Genomic DNA, 20647 nt, shown 5'->3' on the forward strand with positions numbered 1-20647 from the left:
ACTTGATGCCCTGGTGCTACGGAACCCAATCTCATAAGGTTTTCATAGTTATTTGTGATTTGGTATAAAATTGAATAACTCTCTAAGCTGTAGGAGGAGAGGGGACATGGGTGACACTGAAACCTCTAATTGAAGCAGCCATACATTCTCTCATTGTGCTAACACGTAGTGAGTGAGATAATAGTAAAATATCCTAAAAAATCCTCCTTTTACTGGGACCCCTTCGAGGAACCCTGGTGGTCCCGAGCCTCCACTTTGGGAACCACTAATCTAGGGCAACCTTTGTACCAAGAAAACCCTCCTGTCTACTAAAATCTATTATCACTCGTGCATCTAGCATGCACATATCACCTGGTGTATGAAACCCAAATGATATTTACCTTAAGAGTTCAACAATATAGCCTAAGCTAAATGTGAGTCGAGGGCAGACAATATTGTGCTTAGTAAACATGAACAATTAAATGCAATGATACATTACGCACACAAAGATAACCTGAGATTTCAAAGGTTTCTGAGATTAAATGCAACTGATGTTACTAAGTCATGTCAAAGGCAAACTGACTGCAACATGCACCACTCATCTGTGTGAACTTCTGCTTCACGGAGGAAAAGGAGCATTCAAATACAAGTGTGATTTTGAGATTTAGAATAATTACAAGTGTATGTTATAGCTCAATTTGAATTTAGGCAGAGATTACATTACATAGTTTCTGTAACCTTTGGGCATACTGGAATACATTCATTCGGCAGCTGGTGAGTTTTACTGGAATGGGATTATCTCAAGTCTTTTTTTCCCGCCGGGCCTCCTCTGCCTTGCAGTCAGCATGGGCATTTTGATAAAGTTTCCACAGAGTCTGTTCTTCACAGTCACATGGGGTGCGTGCTGTCCCGAGTAGCGGGCTGTAAGGAGTGGTCCAGGGCGGCGGCGGGGGGGCCACCCTGGGTGACGGCTAGGGTGGCCTGCTCTGGCAGCAGGCTGGGGTCTGTCAGGATTGATGTGGACGTACTCAGGAGGCGGAGTGAACTCAGAACCACTGACGGGACACACACACACAAATAACACACAAGTTACAGGTAATGTAAAGGGACAATGTGAAAGATCTGGGACTTCACTTTCAAAATATGGACCTGGTTAGTTGCTGTAAATCTGTACTTTTACTTTGTCTGATAAATATGGGTTCTAGATTTTCATTGGTTTTGGACTCACTGGGTCTTAGGGCAGGCAGGGAGCAGTGCTGGTCCAGCCAGGACAGGGTGGATCGACACAGGTCCTCCACACTGGCAGTGGACACCATTCCATTATAGGACTCAAACAGAGGCTCAATGATGATACTGAACTGACGCTGGGTTGAGGAAAGAAGTCTGGATAGTGCACAGTAAAATGAGATATGCAGTTCATAAAGCTTAATTTTCTTCCTTGATTGTCTTATTTCCATAACCTTAATGAGTTGTTTATGAGCATTGCATAAAGTGTCTCAAATGGTGTCCTTAGCTAAGGTTTATACTGAGTGTTTTATGGTAATTTCAGACATAATACTGCAGCTGAGTCCCTAGTTACCATGGCTCACTGTGCAATTCCCACACACTGTCAGCACTTGATAGAGATCGCTATTTTGGAAGTTAAACCCTGGAAGGTTAAACCCTCAATTTTATACCTCAATCTGCAAGTCTAAACCCAATGGATATTAAATCATGTACTGCTTAATTATTTTTTCTCCAAAGCTCTTTATCTTCTTTGACTGTTAGCAATGAACTAGTGGTGGATAAAAAAGACTGAGGAAAGGCTTTGAAACAGCTACATCAGCTTGGTGGATAGCACCGTTTCTAAACTAGATAGAAAACTAGTGGTCAAACCCAGATGCTATCTTGAATCTATTAATGGCTGTTTGAATCCCCATACAGATAAAGCATCCTTCCCCTGTAATATTGTATGGATTTAATATAGAATATCAGCAGTCATGTAACTGCACAGTCTCCTGAGGGACCACAGAGAGTACCTTAATATTCATGGAAAGGAAACACCCTTGAGGCGCTTTATGCAACACGGAGATGATAGTGTCGTGATCTGAGGCTCTTATCTTGGCTGAAGATAAGGATGGTAGAAAAGGAGTTTAATGCAACTCAGTCAAGGATTAGGTGATCATTAAGGAAAGGGTTATGGATTAAACCTACTTATGTTTTTTTGGGGGGGTTTTTTGCAACCGGCAGGCATTTCCTACAGACAGGCTTTTATTTTATCTGCTACATTAGAGCTCGAGTTCGAGATGCCCAAATTGAATAATGTAATCTGTATGACCATAAAATTATGGTATTCTACTTGTATCTGCACAAAGTCCAATGCTGGTAGTAAATGTTTGTGGTACTAGGACTACTAGTACTACTTTGTGGTACTAGGACTCTGAATCTTTCCATTTTAGGGGACATTTTCTTCATTACATTTCAAAAGAAGCATCCTATTTCTTATCGGTCTATGTTGATCTAACACTTGTTAGTTACTAATTTATTTGAAGACAAAGGAAAATGTGAGCAAAAATTGCGAGCACATAAGTTAATCAAAATAATGCTCCTCCAAAGTTTGAGACAGCCAGTCAATGCACTGAGAATTAATCACTACAAAGCACTGAAATAAGAGAACCTCACATAGAAATTTTAGTTTTATTTCTGATACTAAGTTACATACTTCAGTAGAATTTTCATGCAGAAATTGTATTTTAAGCAGAGTAATATATCCTATTTGTTGTATTTCTACTTTTACATTTGCCAACAGGATGCAAAGACAGTCTCATGTCTGTATGAAGGATGCTTCAATGCCTGCTTGAGGAGTTATCACCAGCAAAGCATGTGGTATGTTTATAATGGAAGCTTTTTTGGCTAAATATAGAGCTAGAGAGAGATAGAGATAGGCAATAACAAGTAAGAATTGGTTATTTTAAACCAGGTCTGGAGGTTTTGCTTCATGTTTGGCCCGTGTGTGCCTCTTATAACCTGGGACAGATTTATATTTCTAAAGGATACGATCCAGAACTTCCAGTTCTGCAGCGTCTGAGCCTGGACGTACTCTCTGAACTTCTCCCTCATGTGGTCGAAGCGCTGCCGTGTGATGGGCACACCGGTGGCCGGTAGCTGCTGCTGGCACACGCTGCATGAGGAGACATATGACACTGGATGAATAGTCCCAATGCTATTACTGTAATAGTTCCTGGAGCACCTGCTGATCACAATGCAGTTTAAAAGGGTTAGTAGGTAGACAGTACATTCTTATTACTTCCTACTTATTTCACTTATTCCACTTATTTAAAAAAGCAATCGTTAGGAAAACACTATCTGTTAAGTTTAAGGATAAACGTTACCCACACTACTGTGCATCAGCAATTAGAGGTGACAATAACCATTCACAGAAAACAAAAATAAAATATCTTTTGGAATTCATTAGCACTTTGGTCTCCAGTGTCTGAGTTTGTAATATAAATCGTCAGGCAACACATCTCTTGATCACCAGTTTGTAACACATCGATAACACCTTGCATGCCATGTAGCTGTTTTATAACAGCTACATGCCACATTTAATGAATATGGATTCAGTCCTTTCTTTCTTAAGCACTTTATGCAATGCACACTGTATGTCATGTGTGACATAGCAGTGGAACGGTGTGTTATTGAGCAATTGCCCTTTTTAACATGCCAATTGTTGTGCTCTGGATATCCAGTATGTGAACATGAATTTATCATGACCATACAATGTTGTTTACGTCAACATGCAAATTCTGTGAGTATAGTTTTTGGACTGCATGCAAACAGCCCACTTGCATGTGTGTGGACATTAGGGTTCGACCGATATGGGTTTTTGAAGGCTTATACAGTATCAGTGATACTAATACCAATATTTTTGTATTGAAGCTGCCACAATATTTAAATTTAAAAAATTTTATGCCCAAAAAATGAGTATTCAGTGTTTCCTCCATAGTCAGCTCCAGAAACGGCATTTAGACCATCATGGGGCACTAAAATTCTGAAACCCAGACTAATGAAATTCTTTTAGGGTTAGCACCTATTAAGGCAGAGTAACCCACCCACCTATTTAGTGGTATGGGAAACTCTGGGATATATTACTTAAAACACACTATTGAACAATTCAATGAAAAAATTATGTACACAGAAAATTGAACTGCAGGTTTTACAAACTGTTTTAAGTTTGGTTTTAGGTCCAACTCTATCCAGTGCATACGGTACATGCATGTGCCTGCACACACACACACACACACACACACACACACACACACCAGACAGACAAAGCCAGAGGTCTCACTTGATGGCAGAGTTGAGAAGCTGGATCTCCTCTCTGAGTCTCTGAGCCTCCTCATGCAGCTGAGCTCTCTCCTGCTGCATCTTGCTGATATACTCAGCAGTCTTCTGCAGAGTGGTGGCCTTGCTGATCTGTGCCAGCAGACAGAGGAATTACCACATGTCAGCATTACCCCACAGTTTTCTATCACTGCGGTCACATCCATAATGATTAGATGTTTTCTTGGCTGTGTTTACATGGCATATGGTTCTTCAGTGATACTGTGCATCAACTGAGATGATCTTTGGTGAAGCTCACCACCTCCCACTAGCAGCACATCTATCTCTAACTCAGCTGCAACTTCTTTAACAGTACCTTTATGCTTGGCTGAGAGCTGAGTGTTGTCACGAGGTTATGTAAAGTGTCAAATCCCAGTTTGATGTTGAAACGCCTCTTCTGCTCAGCTGAGATGTGAGTTATCCTCCTGGTCTCCGTCTGCTAGAGACAGCAGAGCTTTCGAATCAGTACATCACACTGAGATTCCCCTGAGTCAACACTCATTTTTCACTTTTCATCTATTTAGCACTCACATGGCTGCCTGCAAAAACAAGGAGCTATCTGATATTTGATGATATTTGATGATATTTCTGGGAACTATGACACGGTATTAAGGTGTATGCAAGGCAATATTTACTACCTTATTTGATTCCATCTTTCCATGTCCAGAGAAGGAGTGTGGGGACTCAGGGTTGGACGCTTTCTCTAGAGGGTTTGTTGGTGATGTTTGCCCTGCATGTCTGGAAAAACTAACTAAAACAAAGAAAGATAATGACACCTATTAACTGCATTTGGAAGGAAAACAAAGCCCTCATTAGATGGCCTCTACAGTGACACAAAGTCCCTACGCACCTTTATACCTACAGTACATCATGTACTCCTATGTACCTAATAATCCCCACAGGTTAATACCCAAATAATGTGATTTTGTTCTACTGAAATACTTGAATTATTTTACATTTATTCTATTACTGTTTATGTTGGAATACATTACAATTTTTATTGCTACAATGCGTGGTACTTGACCTACTATTGCATTGTTGCAATATGTTGTTTTTTGCATGGTTTTGTTTTCTATTGTCCTGTTTTCACTCTTGTTTGGAATGCACCCTATTATAAGATTACAAGAGAATCATATCAGCAGTTAAAGGAAAGCACTCCTAAGTTTTTGGGAAATTGCAAAATCATCCATGTGTCCCTAATAGATCATTCATCATACATCATAACACTTTAGCAAACACTATGTTGAGAGAGAGTAGGAAACTAGCCTTAACCAAAGTAAGAAATTTTAGTAATAAAATGTTGTGTTTTTTATTATATGGCCTGTAGATCCATACATTTTAAAAATGAAATTTCATTAACTCAGTATACTAGCTGATGTAACCAGGTTTATTTTAGATAAGAAACCATATTCATTCATTCCTTGCGCAGTGATATTCTGCTGTACACAGTCTCTCATCGGCCATCACATTCACTTTATGGAAACAGGAAAAGTAGTTCATGGAAGTCCCTGCAAGTTTTACCAATGTCCTACACAAAACTGCTTAGCTGCAAAGACCTAGCCACATTTCATTCAAGATTACTTGTTATTTAGCTGTCGAGCTGCTACAAGTTCTCATTGTCTCAATTTTCAGATAATGCTAGTCTTCTAAATCGTTAAAGCTAAAGTGTTAGCATGGAGCACTGGAGCAAACAATCTGCTGGGGACACATGGATGATTTTGGTGTCTATGTTCTCATCACTTTATAGATAAGTTGACCAACAGGCCAATCTTCCAAAAACTTGCTGTATACCTTTAAAAATAATTTAGGTTGGATTTAGAACAAGTATAAAATGTGTTATTTTTTGGAACAATGTGGACCCACCTGTTAAGCTGTTCCTCTCAGTGCCGTAGATCTGTACAGGAGATAGTTTCTCCGTCTTGGGAACGAGGAGGGCTGTGTTGGTGTGCGTGGAGCCATGGGTGAGCAGGGCAGACACCGCCGAGCCTCTGGAGGTGCTGGCTTGGGGCCCGCCGTGACCCAGGGCGGGGCTCTGGCTGTGCAGAGGTGACAACAGCGGGATCCCTGTGGGCCAACTGGGTCCGTGCTGCAGCTGGGATGAGGCTCCTCCAACATGCATGCTGCTGCCTGACTGCTAAACACACAATCTCCATTTAGAAATGTCATCACCCTTGAGAGCGACCGCTTCCTCCTGAGAGGATGTTCAACAAGCTAGACAGCAATGAGCACTTGGTGATAGAAGATGGTGTTTATATAACTGTAATATTTGAAAAACTATCAAGCTTTACAGCTTTACGTGTTACACAGGATCCTCAGACAGGGCCAGAGTATTAAAAGTCAGTGTGACCTCAGGTCAATATATTTGAGACAATATAACAATATATTTACTTCCTCCAAGGAGGTTATGTTTTCGGTGCTGTTTGGGTTTGTTTGTCTTTTAGCAGGATTATGGAAAAACTACTGGCCCGATTTTCATTAAACTTTCTGGAAGGGTGTAGCATGGGCCAAGGAAGAACCCATTAAATTTTGGAGCGGATCCAGATCCGACCGGATCCGAACAAGCAATAATAGCATGAACCTTGGCGGAGGTCTGCGCTCTCCGAGTGCCCTTCTAGTTTAAATTTGAACTCTTATAGGAACAGTTGGAAAACTTTAATGGTGATGGAAGCCAAAAAACAATGTATTCAGTTAGCCAAAAGTTCCACAAATATCATATATCTACACATAAATATTTAATAAGCTTTTGTTAAAATACATATTACCTGTAGTTAAAGAGGTCAAGGAATGAACACAGGGTCGTTTCCAAGTGCTCCAGTGACCTCTGGTGTTCAACTGACTTAAATATAAGTTGGCTCAAATTAAAGAAATATATCTTTCCGACAATACCCACTATATGTGTATTGGAGGTTCGTAATGGTTCTGTAATCACATATAAAGTTGGCTCAGGTATTGTTGTCTATTTCTAATATAACTGTCTAGCGGAACAGTGCTGTGTCAGGCCAACTCTCAGTTGAAATCAACAATGCTCTTGTGATACAAAGAAAGGTCAGGCTTACCGAGGAGCTAGGCGATGATGACCTTTGACCTTTGGCTGCCACTAAAGTAGTGTCAAATCCCAGCGATGGCTTCCCTGCAAGCACAGCAGCCGATAGTTAGCGCATTTTTGCTGACAGACACATGCATTACACCACTGCATAACGCAATGCATATTTTCAGATGGGTAACTGATGTTGGAGAAACTTTACTGACGTTCTTGGGCACTGGAGGAGAGCAGTTTAGCCAGGCAGCTGGTGGGTGGAGGGGCAGTTGGCGAGGGGCCAGACGGAGCCACGGTGGGACCAATCAACCTCATTCCTCCTGTCTTCTGCTTGTGCTTCCCCCTGACCCCTGTAACGCCCACCCGCTCTGGGACTGAGAAGCAGTGGGCAACGCTGACAGAGGGCAGGGCTGCGTGTACTGGCTCAGACGCAGGCAGGTAGTTCAGAGAGTGGCAGGGAGTCTGGGGGTACGTGTCCGCTGTGTGAGGATAGCCGTGAGCCTGGTGCTGCTCCGACCCCGGGGCACCCGCGGTGGAGGCGGTGTGAGTGATGACAGTGGAGGTCACAGCGCTGGCTGACGTTGTGTAATAACCGTACTTGTGGCACGGCGGTGGATATAAAAAAGGACTAGTACTTGCAGAGACGGGTTGCTGTATGCTGGTAATTGCTATAGAAACAGGCGGATCGGGGTATGATTGATGTCCGTAGGGCATGGCCCCGGATACGATGCTGGAGGTGTGGTATTCACTGCAGTCCTGGCCTGACCTGGCCTGGTCTGCCCGGGCGTTGCACGAGGAAGGCTGAGACAGATTGTCAGATGAGAGGTTGGGCTAGAAAAGAGAGATTCAATCTATTTTATTGATCAAACAGTCAACTAATATTAGTTGCTACAGAAAAGCATCACAACATTTTTTGCAAGAATACACCTCTCAAGCAAGGGGCAGCTGCTGTCAATACTAGTCATACCTGAGCCAGCTGGGTGTCGATAAGTAGCTGGGGAGTTGTTACCACAGGGGAGGGAACTGGGGCAAATGCTCCACTAGACGAGCTCTCAAAATAGCCGCAGTCAGCAAAACCAACCTGCTCAGAGGGCTGGCCCCGGTAGTTCATGAAGATATCTGAGAAAAACAAACATACAGATATATAGTCAGTCATGAACGTGCCGCTAGCGTTGATACAGATGTCAGGAGTGCAGAATTATGCGTTGACAATATATACAGTCAGTACACTGCAATATCTATGTTGAATACTTAACACAGCATATGTGTGCCTTGCTTGCTTACTGAGGAGCTACAGTGGTTCCATACTCTTACTACATTAGATGTGTAATGGGTTTACTAACAGCCATTTAGCTAACCATGCATTCTATCAACTTCAGAGTAATGAAGCCAAGTGTCTATAGCTGAATTCTCATAGAAATACACTAAAACACAAAAATACTGAGAAGAGCACTTGGATATAAAATCCCTTATGATGGCTATGGGTTGTAAAAAAAAATTACTTTGATAGATATTTTGATTACATATAAATAAAGATGATTATTTGATTTAATATGCTAATCTGCCCAAACGCCATATACACAAAAGACTGTATTGTAGTTCTAACCGGCATGGCTGAAAGTAGCCTGAAATTAATGCTGTCAGTCTGCACTTTAATATCATAGTCATAGTTTCATTTCATATCCAAAGAGATCAGAGCATTGAGCCAAAACATCAAACAATGTGTCACTGTCCAAAGGTTTGTGCAGCTCTCTGTATCTGGTGGTCATGCAAGGCATTTGTCAACTCCTGCCAGTCACATGGTTGGGGAGCCAAGCTGGCAAGGGACAGTGGCATGATGCCATCTGTAGAAAAGCAGTTTAGTATTAAATACATTACTAGCAAAACAATCTATTAGATTGAGTATATGGATTATATATGCATTCAAGGCAAATAAACCTGTTGTTTCCTTCTTGTTGTTTCCTTTCTGTCAGTTTGACCCAATTCCCCACATCTGACCTGACCAAATTCAAAGTTTTGAGCTACTGTGCAGAATGACAAAAACAAGCCATTTGAGTGAATCGGCGAATTCAAGTTACCTCTCTATCTTCACTGATGGAGACCTTGATTTCAGCCTTTTGGCACTAACAAAACGTATCATTGACACACACAGCATTCAAAATCCTGCATGATACAAGGATTGTAGGATATACACAGCAAAAAGTGTGGCACAATCTGATAATACATACCGGTATGTCTGTGTTTTCATCTCAGTAAGAATAAAATACTGCCATAACATTCTGCCACAGACCAGTAATTTGTATTTCCATTTAAGAGGAGCACAAAGGAAGACTGTGCATAAATTAAACACATGGCAGTGCCGCTCTGACAGACACCCACCAGCTCCCTGGCCCTCGTGACCCAGAGAGGCAGACAGCTGATCCCACTGGACCCTGCCAGTGCTGTGAGAACAAAGACTTAGCTACACACACACACACACACACACTAATGCCAGTGGCAGTCAACCACCATATCACAGCAATGGGCAGCAGGTTACTTGGAGGTTACAAAGGCTGACTTGTAGCCAGAGGGTCACTGGTTTGCTACAATGAAACCAGCAGAAACAGCAGCAAAAATGACCAGAGTCAATGTGCTCCTGACCCTGACCTGCTTCAGGGGTGATGATTTGCAACTGACACCATGCTTTGATCTCTCTCTGGATCTCTCTATCCTGTTTGCAGCCCTCCTGCTCTCAGCTCATTGCCACTGGCTCACTGTTTGCCTTGAACAGGGAAGCAGTCCTGGGCGTAAACCTTCCCCTGCCTGTACACAGCCTCTCACACACTGAAAAGTTAATCCTTGTGGGTTGCACCCAAAAAAAAAACTATCCACACCTGGTGATCATCCAACACACATAAGCTGTGGGGAGCTGCTGAACATTTTGGGCTGCCCCTTGCCAAAAGAGGTGTCAATGTAATTTCAGCGCACAGGATTCTGTAAACTTTTCCAGCATCTTCCATCAAATTTCCTACACTTTTCAAGGAATGTAACTGGCTGAGAAAAACTTTTATTACCATGCTATTCATTATCATCTTAAACACTTTATGCTTTCTTGAACTACTTGCAATGTCTGCATGCACCCTGCCTCAGGAATGTATATTCTCTAATGTAAATGCTCATAATTTACTTCACACATCTCACTCTATTCAACTTCCTCATGGTACACTGGACAAATACACCACTAGTCACTCATGACTCTTCCTTCTACGGCAGCAAGCAATTTGAATGCCACCCTGACCGACTGAGCATAGCTACACAGTGATATGTATAGTCTGTTGTCCACAGTCTTGCACTATTTACTGTGAAAGCACTTGTTGTCAATATATCTCTACACTGATGTCACCAAGATAAATCCTTGGGCATTTACTGTATGTAATGATAAAAACCATTCTGAAGTTAATCTTAATTACTTGCAGGCCTGTGTCTGATGTTAAAGATAATACTTCCAATGACATACAAAGTGAAGTTTGAAAATGAAGCTACATCCAAAAGAAATCCTCAAATCTAATCAGTACAGAACTAACTTGTTGGGAATTTGAACAGAGGTCTTTGGAGAGGGAAGCCCCAGCATCCCCAGCCCATCCCTCTATCTTGCCTGGCCTCATCGGTGGTGCCAGGGCCAAGGGTCATGGTTAACCACATCCTCTTCCACTTCCTCATTCTCCTGGGTCAACCCTGCCTTTGACCCCCCCCTGACCCTGGGGACCCACAGGCATAGTGCAGATATAGCACCACAGTACACAAAGGAGTGTCACCCAAGAGCAGCTGAGTTCTTGACTCAACAGCCATCAGCAAAATCAATTGAGTTCCTTAAAAAAGTAAAATAGAAACATCAAAATTACACTGTAAAAAAATCTGTCTTAACAAGTAATTTAGTCTTAATTCAGTCTTAAAATGTAATTCTTTTCTTAAAGCAATGAAAACTTGACATTGATTGCAACTGATTAAAAATCAGTTTCACTTGTTTTGGGAATTTTCTATCTCATCCTACTGGCAGATATTGTTTTAAGAAAAAAAAGATTCTAAGACTCAATAAGAAACTAAATGACTTGTTGGGATTCATATTTTTTTGCAGTGTGCAAACGGAAAAATAGAAAGCGAGATAGAATGAAGGGTCTAGAATTAAGGCCAACTGTAAATGGAGACTCTCAACTGTCAGGCTGAGTTAATATGTTATAAAACACCGATAAGGCAGAATTTGTACCCTCTTATCAGAAATCTGTCATTTCTGATTGTTCGACCCTCACCTATCAAATGAAGTTTATCAAGCATACAAGTACCACATTTTCATTGTATAATTTAACCATGTTGGATGAAGACAAGCAGGTTAAAACTAAACATGGATACCCACTAGAAGCTAGATCAGTTGGAGATATGATCTGTTTCCATTCTGTGGCAGAATGCAAAGATCCCACTTGTTGGTCAGAGACTGAGACTGAGGCTGAGAGAGACAGACAGAGAGACAGAGAGACAGAGAGACAGACAGACAGACAGACAGACAGACAGTACCTTGTATATCCATGAAATCATCCAGGTTAGGCTGCAGTGGGGTCAGGCCTGGCTGGATCATATCTGCATTGCTGGTGTATGCTGAAGAGGAAGAGCACATTATATTAGACATGAGAGAGGGACAGAGAGAGAGAGAGAGAGAGAGAGAGAGAGAGAGAGAGAGAGAGAGAGAGAGAGAGAGAGAGAGAGAGAGAGAGAGAGAGAGAGAGAGAGCAAGAGATGGGTCTATCTGATAGAAAGCTCATCTGTCATCATGTGAATTTCCCTATTTGTGGGATGGGTTCTTTTTCCTGACTTGTTGACCCACATGACGTCTACTGCAGCAAACTGTGGCAGCGGCCCAAAACACTCTAGTCGCTAAGAGGAAGCCATAAGGTGTAACTATGTATGCGTAATCGCTACTCTAAAACATACCATCTCACCTACATAATCCTAATTTATTTACAGTATGTAATAATCACAATGAACTGTTCATATTGGTTTGTGTTTTCTCCTCACAACCCTCAAAAATGGAGGTTCTAGATTCTAGAATTTGCATATAAATTGTGAGCTGGTGATGTGATTTGTGACAGTTATTGGGTGAAAATGTGAAAATGACCTAGTCCCCATGCCATTTCAGCCATGTACCGATAAATGTATACTCAAACCTAAGCCATGTTGCTACTCTTGTCATGTCACCCTGTCATTGCATTACATTACATTAAATTACATCATTTAGCAGACACTTTTGTCCAAAGTGACTTAGTCGTAGTCAAACCAAGCTAAGCCTTTAATTGGAATATGTAGCATTTGTAGAATCAGGGTTTTTTTTTTAAGTAGAAGGGGAAGAAGATTGTTACATGATAGGTTAAGTCAAGTCTATATAATTTAGCACTTTCAACTGTTTGATGTTGGACTTGAGGTTCTATATGGTCACCAGCACAGAGTTACAGCTGAAAGTCATAAATAAAAGTGCTGCCTACTCACTGTTGTGTCGGTCGCTGGCCCAGGGGCATGGCTTCTGCGTCATGGTGAACAGGGTGTCGGAGATGTCGGACAGAAAGCAGTCCAGGTCAAACATGTGGGCCTGCTCCGGTGCAGCCACGGGTTCCTGGTAAATCTGATTGGACCATTTCTCCAGCTCGGCCCGGCAGATCTGACCCTGGAGACATCGGCCAGGGACCGAGACATTCACAGGACCATCTTACATGAAGCAACATACCAGATCAATCCCTCATCCTACCAATAGAGGGCTTACTACAAAAATGAGTGAGGTTACAGTGGATGAAAAGGCCCAAGTGCATAACGATGCACTGATGTCCCCACATATCCACATCCAGCATTTGTTGTGGCATGGATATGAAAAAGTACTGAGAACAGGAAGCTGCCATCTTTGTGCACTGAGAAATGCAGGTAAACACCAAACAACTATTTACTACACTATGATAAGATACCCTTTGTTCAATAAGAAGCTAATAAGATAATGCCAACTCATTAAAAAACAAACATCAAAACAGCAAGGAAACAATTAATTTCAATCTTTATATCCAGATACACAAAAGCAAAATGACAAATCAAGTGCAGTCGGATCTCCTCCGTTATCGTATCAAATTTAGATATGATGTAGATATGATATGATAGAAAACCAACCAGCCAGAAGCTTGTTGATGCCCCAATTTTTTTCTTTCTATTCCAAAAACCAAGCAAAACACTCACAGCAAATGCAGATCCAGACCCCGTCTTGTCTACCTGTGTTTGAGATGCTTTGCTTCACCTCATCTTCTTTTCCTGAAGATCCACTTCTAAGTAAGTGGCCACATTTATAGGGAAGCCCAAATTGAGCCGGAAACTGTTTTGATTACGTCTAAGCTCACGACAACCCTCCCCTGTCATTTATTTATTTATCTCCTGATTTATTTTCCCTGAGGGAGAATATAGGTGTGTGTACAAGTAAAATGAAGTAAGATTTGTTTTCGGTGTGTGTGTGTGTGTGTGTGTGTGCAGTACATGATGAAAAAGCAGTTTTGCCATATTGTTCAAAAACACTAGCCCCCTACAAGTTATCATTATGTTGGCTTTGTTCATTTCTTTATTTTGATGTCTCACCATTTCAATAAGAGCAGCAGCCTTTTGTCCCTGACCTAATTCTGGCCGTCACACTCACGTGCGGACAAACAGGAAGACCTGAGCCCCCCACCAACATACACACACTCATTTTGTCTCAGTAGTCAGAGAAAAATACTAACACCTTCCAACCTGTCACTTCCGACATGCTTTATTTACATTATTTATTTTAGTTAAGAGCTTTCACAAGCTGACCTAAATGTGACAGTTTCAGCTCAGTTTTTAATTACAGGCCTCACTTTTATCGAAGTTGATCTCATCATATTTCATCATATTTACCTTTCCTGCAATTACATGTTACATTAAAACAAATTTTGTGGTTAAACGATGAGAACTGATGATTAGTAATCATAATGAGATGAAATTAAATGAGATGAGATCATACTGAAATGTCAGAATCCTCTAACATTTGTCTTGTGACATGAGTTCACATTGAAAGCAATGCAAGATACAAGATATTACAGTAGGGACACAATTAGAAAAATATATAGTCAATTAATATCATTATCACTATAGAGACCCTCATAGGTTGCATATTCCACTCTCACTTAGGACTTGTTTCGTATGGCTTCAGGTCTGTTTGTTTATGTTTTGATTCACTGGCCTGAAGGGATCTTTTTTCACTCTCAAATTGATCGACTGAGACTTGATAGGAGGACTGACAGTAAGTATTCTGAGTCTGTAAAAGATTAGTTCACACTGGTAATGTTTGTATAGGCTTACATCAAACAGAAATGACGTTTACGCTGGGTTGTGAAAGTTGAAAAAGCTATTTTCCACGTGCAGATCAAATTGTTAAAGATTTTATGGGAATGTGACTACAGTTTATATAGCCAAGATAAAGTCTGGACTGGGGCTTAGAGCTGGAAGCTCCAACATAATATAACATAAACACTAACATTACAGGAAAGACCCCTTTTACTGGGTTCTACTGAGGCGTTTCTCAAGGCAAGATAATACTGTGACTGACTCTGGAAACGTACAGCATAAAAATCTGGTTTAGTGATCTTTGACCTGTGAGCTACTTGTTGGTTTGTGCCCTTTTGAACGCCGCTCAGGTAACTAGCTGTATAAATACATGCTCAGTCTATGAGGGCTCTCCGCAGAAAGTAAAATATTATCTTTTTGGTCATCTCAGTTTTGACCTCAATTAAACTTTGGGCACCTAAGATAAACACAATAAATCTAAGATGGGTTAAAGGATGTGAAGGAAAAAGGGAGAGGAATCATGATGACAAGTCAAGAGAGGGACTATGGAGTGGGGTCGGACAGTTGTGTACAGGACAGTGTGGTTTGAGAGGGCACAGGTCACACCCTCATATGAATACTGTCATGACCGAGGTGCTTCCCCAGGTTCCCTCCCCTTCCTCTCCCTTTCTCCAACCTTCTCCCTTTTCCTCCTCATCTTTTGTTTGTTTTTGCCACCGTGACGTCACCGTCAAACTCACAGCCCCAATGCTGCTCAACTTCACAAAGCACTGCTGGAAGTAGGTCAGATTTGATTAAATGACATTAAATTCTGAAGCCACTTTACTTGAATAAAGATAAAGCCTGAGGAGAGATTAGAGGTATTGTCGCTGCTGGCAATCAATATGTGTCAATTGCCTGCAAATGTCGGCCTGTGACGCAAGTTGTTTCGCACATTTCTATTTCTCCTTTTTTTCATCCTCTCTTTTCCTCTCTGGTTAACCAAGGCAGACTAAATCCATGTGCTATAAATAGCCACCTGGAGGACTTTGATGATCATATGGTTCTAACCACCTTCAAAGGTAAACAATGCTAGTGGGTCCCAAATACACACACAAAAGGCCGACTGAATCGGGCATCGTCGGTCTGCAGAGTTCAATAAAAGTTTGTATGCTGTATGTACTAGTATGTTTTCAAAAGCTATTGAGAGAGGAATACAATAGAAAAAGTAAATACCAGTAAAACAGGACTTGGGTGAATCTTTCTCTCACCTGCTGTAGCATTGATAAGAGGTCGTCCTTGTTTTTCTGAACCTACAAAGTAAAAGAAGGGAAACAGTATAGAATTAGGAATAGAAATAAAAACAAAAAAATATATACTGGAGATGTAATTTATTCTGGATCAGACGGGCTTACAGAGGAGAAATTGTTATTCTGTGATGGGATACACAGTGTTAGATGTGTATTGTGTACTCACCCTCTTCTTGTAGTAAATCCTCCACTTGTGATATTCCTTGATCACCACCTCAATCCTGCGCTTCCAGTAGCTGCCTTCTAACACAATCGCCTGTTGACATGAAGCAGAAATAGACAGTAAATCCAAACCGACTGATTGCTTTACAAAATCACATATAAAAAACAAAACTCAGGAGCTGAATAATACAGTATGTCATTTAAAAAGAGCTTTTCAACTGCAAACTATGTGCGCACATTCAGTTTTCACCTTCTAAATACAGCCCAGTGTTTCAGCCCAGAGATGGTATTTTGGTCTTTCAACATTTTGAATGAGGTTGTACTTCATTGGTCTGCTTCAGTAAAACTGCATTTCCTTGGGTCAAAAATCACTCACTTCAGGCTTGTGATGTGCGTCTGCCTCAGATCCCTCCAGTGGGGTGACGAACCCACACACTGGGTTCCTCCTCTTCTCCACATCTGAAACACAGCGTACAGCAACAACCTCAACAGATTTTACAGAGTAAATTGTACATGATTTATTTCTGTTTTTACTGGACTAAAACATTATGTGGTTAGAACAAGAGACTCAGGTTACTTGTGTCTGTCTATGATTTCAAGGGAATGACTACTGACAAACTCTAATGACAGCTCAGTTATCATTTCATTAATGAAAGCAGCTATGAAAAATGGAATCAAATTCAACTCCTAATTTATGTTTGGCAAAGGCCACTCAAATAGTCAAGCACTGGACTTGTATATATTGTCTAACTGTGGCAATTTCAGCCTGGGTTTACTGTTTGACAGTGCCCTCCTCCTTTACCATTAATGGAGAGATGACATGAGAGGAGAGGACATGTGGGCGGTAGTGAGAGGAGGAGAGGAGTGGCGGACTCACACTGAATGAACCAAGCCCTCCAGATCGCATTGTTCAGACGGATCTTATCCCTCCACAGCAACCGCAGACCTTTGAATGACTTCCACTTGGGGGAGACTATCTTACCACTGAGAAAAATCATATAACAAATTAATTATTGATTCATACACGCCTTGTCAAGTTTTGAAAATGCATTAGGTGACTGTGACACACGGGCAACGTTTGAAACACCACTCTCATTTCCTTTCACAAGAAACAAACCACCCTTGACAACAACAAAGGAGAAATATGACGGACATGCGTATGCAAAAATTACTAAATACTCTTTATATGAAGCGCCCTGCCTCACCACTGTTGAAAACCTGTCCTGATTTTGAATAATGGTGCCCAATCAGCTTATTCACCAGTACACTGCCAAGCTGTTTTGCTTCTCCAGTGTCCCTCGGCACACAGAGTGATGAGAAAAGGCCTCTTAATGCTATAGCTGCTCAGGGAGTTGCTAGGAAGCCAGGTGAATCATTTTCAAGATGCTTTTAATGGAGCGACTTTAATGCATGTTACACACTGCAAAACAGCAGCGACAGCAAATTACTACAGCTAAAAAATGACTGAAGGAGAAGACCCAATTAACACCAGTCTGGTGAATGACAAATAGCGCACAGCAAAACACTGTTAAACAAATAGGCACCTGCTACACATATTGCATATACATAAAAAAGCACTGATAGTCTGAGAGATCATGTCAGTGATTTAAAAATATAAATTTTGAACATGGCACCTATGAAATTAAATCTGAGACAGACAAATGTGGTTGTTTTTATGGTGCAAACTTTCCCTGGCTTATGTGTTTCATTTATTGTGCAACTGTCATTAAACTATAAAAAACAAGATTGGCACAGAGAAACTGGTAGGAAGAACTGGCTTCTTTGTGCCAAAGGTTGATGGCAACAATTGTGAACAAGTTGTTTGTGCAACATAGAAGATATATTTTCTAAAGCACACTTGTCTGAAGACAAATTCCGGAAACAGCAAGTTTTTCTCTTTTCAAGGATTTTGCTCGATATCTGACTGAGTTCTGAGTTTTTATCAGAAAATAAAAAGCCAAGGACAAACAGGTGTTTGTTCAGGGCTGCAAGCTTGTTTTAGTTTGATCAATTCAATTTTAAAAGCTTTTGTTCTTTTAACATAGCAGAATCACCTGCAGAAAGGGTATTATCATAACTTCTGATTTCCAATGTCCAAGTGGAAATACTTAGAATAACAAATAGGCCTAGTTGTAAAATATGCATAGTATAAAGTCAGAGCAACTGGCTACAGGCTACAGCCTAACCTTTTAAAAACCCAGAGGCATCATTTGGGGTTCAGTCTCTATCATTTCCCTCAGTTACACTGTAATCTTTCCAATGCTGCCAACTAGAAGCAAAGTCCAGTTTTCTGTGAAGATTTTCCAAGCTGTTGCGCAACAGACTACACAATCCCTTTATCCACAACCCACACACACAAGCAAACTCTTACTATTACTTTTAAAAGTAAAATTGATTCAACAACTGACAGGCTTAGGAGGAGAACTCTTTATACACAATATTATTGTGTGATGTTATGTAGTGGTTCTTAAAAATATGGGTCTTAAACCATCAGTTTGATACTACTTACTATAATATACTGTATACTATAACTTCATCTCATCAACATTTATGTCAGCCCTAATAAGCCCTAAATGACCCTACCTCCATATAACCTACAGCTTGACACTACTTACTGTGATGTATACCATGACTTAACCTCATTCAGATTTATATCAGCCCTAAATACAGTGGGTAAACTCTATTCCTGCACATAAAATAGTAAATCTGCAAAAAAAAAAAAAAAAAAAGGTGTATAAACCTTTTTTCTTTTTTTAATATACCACATTTTCATACAAATTAAACCAGTTTGACACTACTTGTTATGGTGTAGGCCTATGACTTCACCTCATCAAGATTTATGCTAGCTCTAAATAAAATGGGTAAACTCTGCCTACACATAAACAGGTGGCTAAACTGAGTTGAGGTGTAGCCTATAAATAAATGAGGTTTATAAAAATACAGGTGTATAAACTTGTTTCCTCTTAGTATAGGCTACTCCATCTTCATACAACTTATACCAGTGTGACACTACTTAGTATGGTGTATACACTATGCCTTTACTTCATTAAGATTTATGCTAGCCCTAAAAAAAAAAAAAGGTGGGTAAACTCTATTCCTGCACAATACAAGTTGGCTAAACTGAGTCGAAGGGGGCAAAACAGTAAGTAAATAGGCGGCTAATCTGTACTGAGGTGGGTTGTAACTGCTACTGACCCACCTGTAGGCCAGGGACATGCACTCAAACAGCCGGGTCAGAGTGGGGTCGATGCTCAGGCTCCCGGAGCTAAACGGGCCGTATCGGTACGTCTGGCACCACGTCCTGTTCACCGTGTCAAAGTCATATCCCACCGCCGCTCCGCTTCTCCTCCTGCGCGGCGCCGAGTCACTGTGGGGCGAGGACACCATGAAGTGTCCGCTGTGGATGACCTGTGTGCGGAGGAAGGAGCCGGCGGACGGTCCGGTACCGGCTACCGGCGCGGGTTCCTCCTCCGAGACCGAGTCGGAGTCCGAGGAGTCCGGGAGCTGGCTCTGTCCCGCTGGACACGCTCTCCCTCTGCCTGCCATGTCCCGGTTTCACTGTTGACTATCCACCAAACAGTGAACTTTCTCCTCAACTGACTCCCCCACCCCTCTCTACTCTATTTGTTTTTTAACAAAAAAGTTCCTTTTTTTTTTTTCTTTTTTTAAACGTGCCGCTTGGAAAACACATTGAGGCCCCTCATCTGTCAGCTGAGAGCCAACTGTCTACCTTATCTTAACACCAGAGGTCTGCACAGCGATGTGTGTGTGTGTGTGTGTGTGTGTGTGGACTGTTGTGTAATAGACTAGCATTATGTCAACTTCCTTAGGTGGTAAAGTCCTTAAGGGGGGCCATTAGGGACGGTAATTATGAATAATCCTAATGGAAAATAACTATCATATTCCTATAATAATAATACAGGTACTTATGCTATTATTTCCTATGGTATTACACATAATTACTATAGAATCTTGATATTTGTATAGGTATAGTGTCCTTCTAAAATGTATTATAGGATTAGGCCTACTATAGTTCATAAGGGAATAGACCAATAATTGATCTTAACATGCGACTTAGTTATAACAAAACAACTCAGCCTGCAGCCTACAGGATATCCTAAAATACCCTATATGATCTGTTTAGGCTTCCAACTTTTTAATTCTCTTATTTGGGTTTATTTAAAATCTCAATAGGCTAAACTGCCAGCTGCCTGCCAACTCCTCAAAACATTTGAAATTCCTAACAAAAAAACGTAATTTAATTGGATTAAATGTTGTGGCTAAATGTCACAACATTTACTCTAACACCCTGGGCTTCCTGGGTGGAGTATCATGGGTCATGCTGGTAGCCAGGATTTTCTAGGGACCCCAATGCTGCAGCCTCCATCCTGGTGCACAAATTCTTCAAAGTTTTCTCCATGTGGGAAAGGCCAATCCCAATTCTGTTAAAGCACCCAAA

The 20647-nt window shown here is 41.1% G+C and overlaps 1 protein-coding gene across 1 annotated transcript; it reads right to left on the bottom strand.

The window, feature by feature from the left end:
• Positions 1-867: 867 nt before the first annotated feature.
• Positions 868-19734, bottom strand: LOC139645785 (carbohydrate-responsive element-binding protein). The gene is made up of 17 exons (XM_071521617.1): positions 19388-19734; positions 17066-17172; positions 16565-16647; positions 16193-16282; positions 15988-16029; positions 12893-13067; positions 11927-12007; positions 8346-8497; positions 7591-8209; positions 7398-7471; positions 6205-6475; positions 4980-5092; positions 4658-4780; positions 4307-4434; positions 3016-3139; positions 1208-1337; positions 868-1034 (listed from the first exon to the last, which is right to left on the bottom strand). Exons 1-17 carry the CDS (start codon positions 19732-19734, stop codon positions 868-870), a joined length of 2826 nt encoding a protein of 941 aa, XP_071377718.1.
• Between the last annotated feature and the right edge of the window lie 913 nt (positions 19735-20647).

This window comes from Centroberyx affinis, unplaced genomic scaffold (assembly GCF_046629955.1).
Source record: "Centroberyx affinis isolate AG114_WGS23_722 - 3 ecotype Tasmania unplaced genomic scaffold, CSIRO-AGI_Caff_v1 ptg000900l_1, whole genome shotgun sequence".
NCBI lineage: Eukaryota > Metazoa > Chordata > Actinopteri > Beryciformes > Berycidae > Centroberyx > Centroberyx affinis.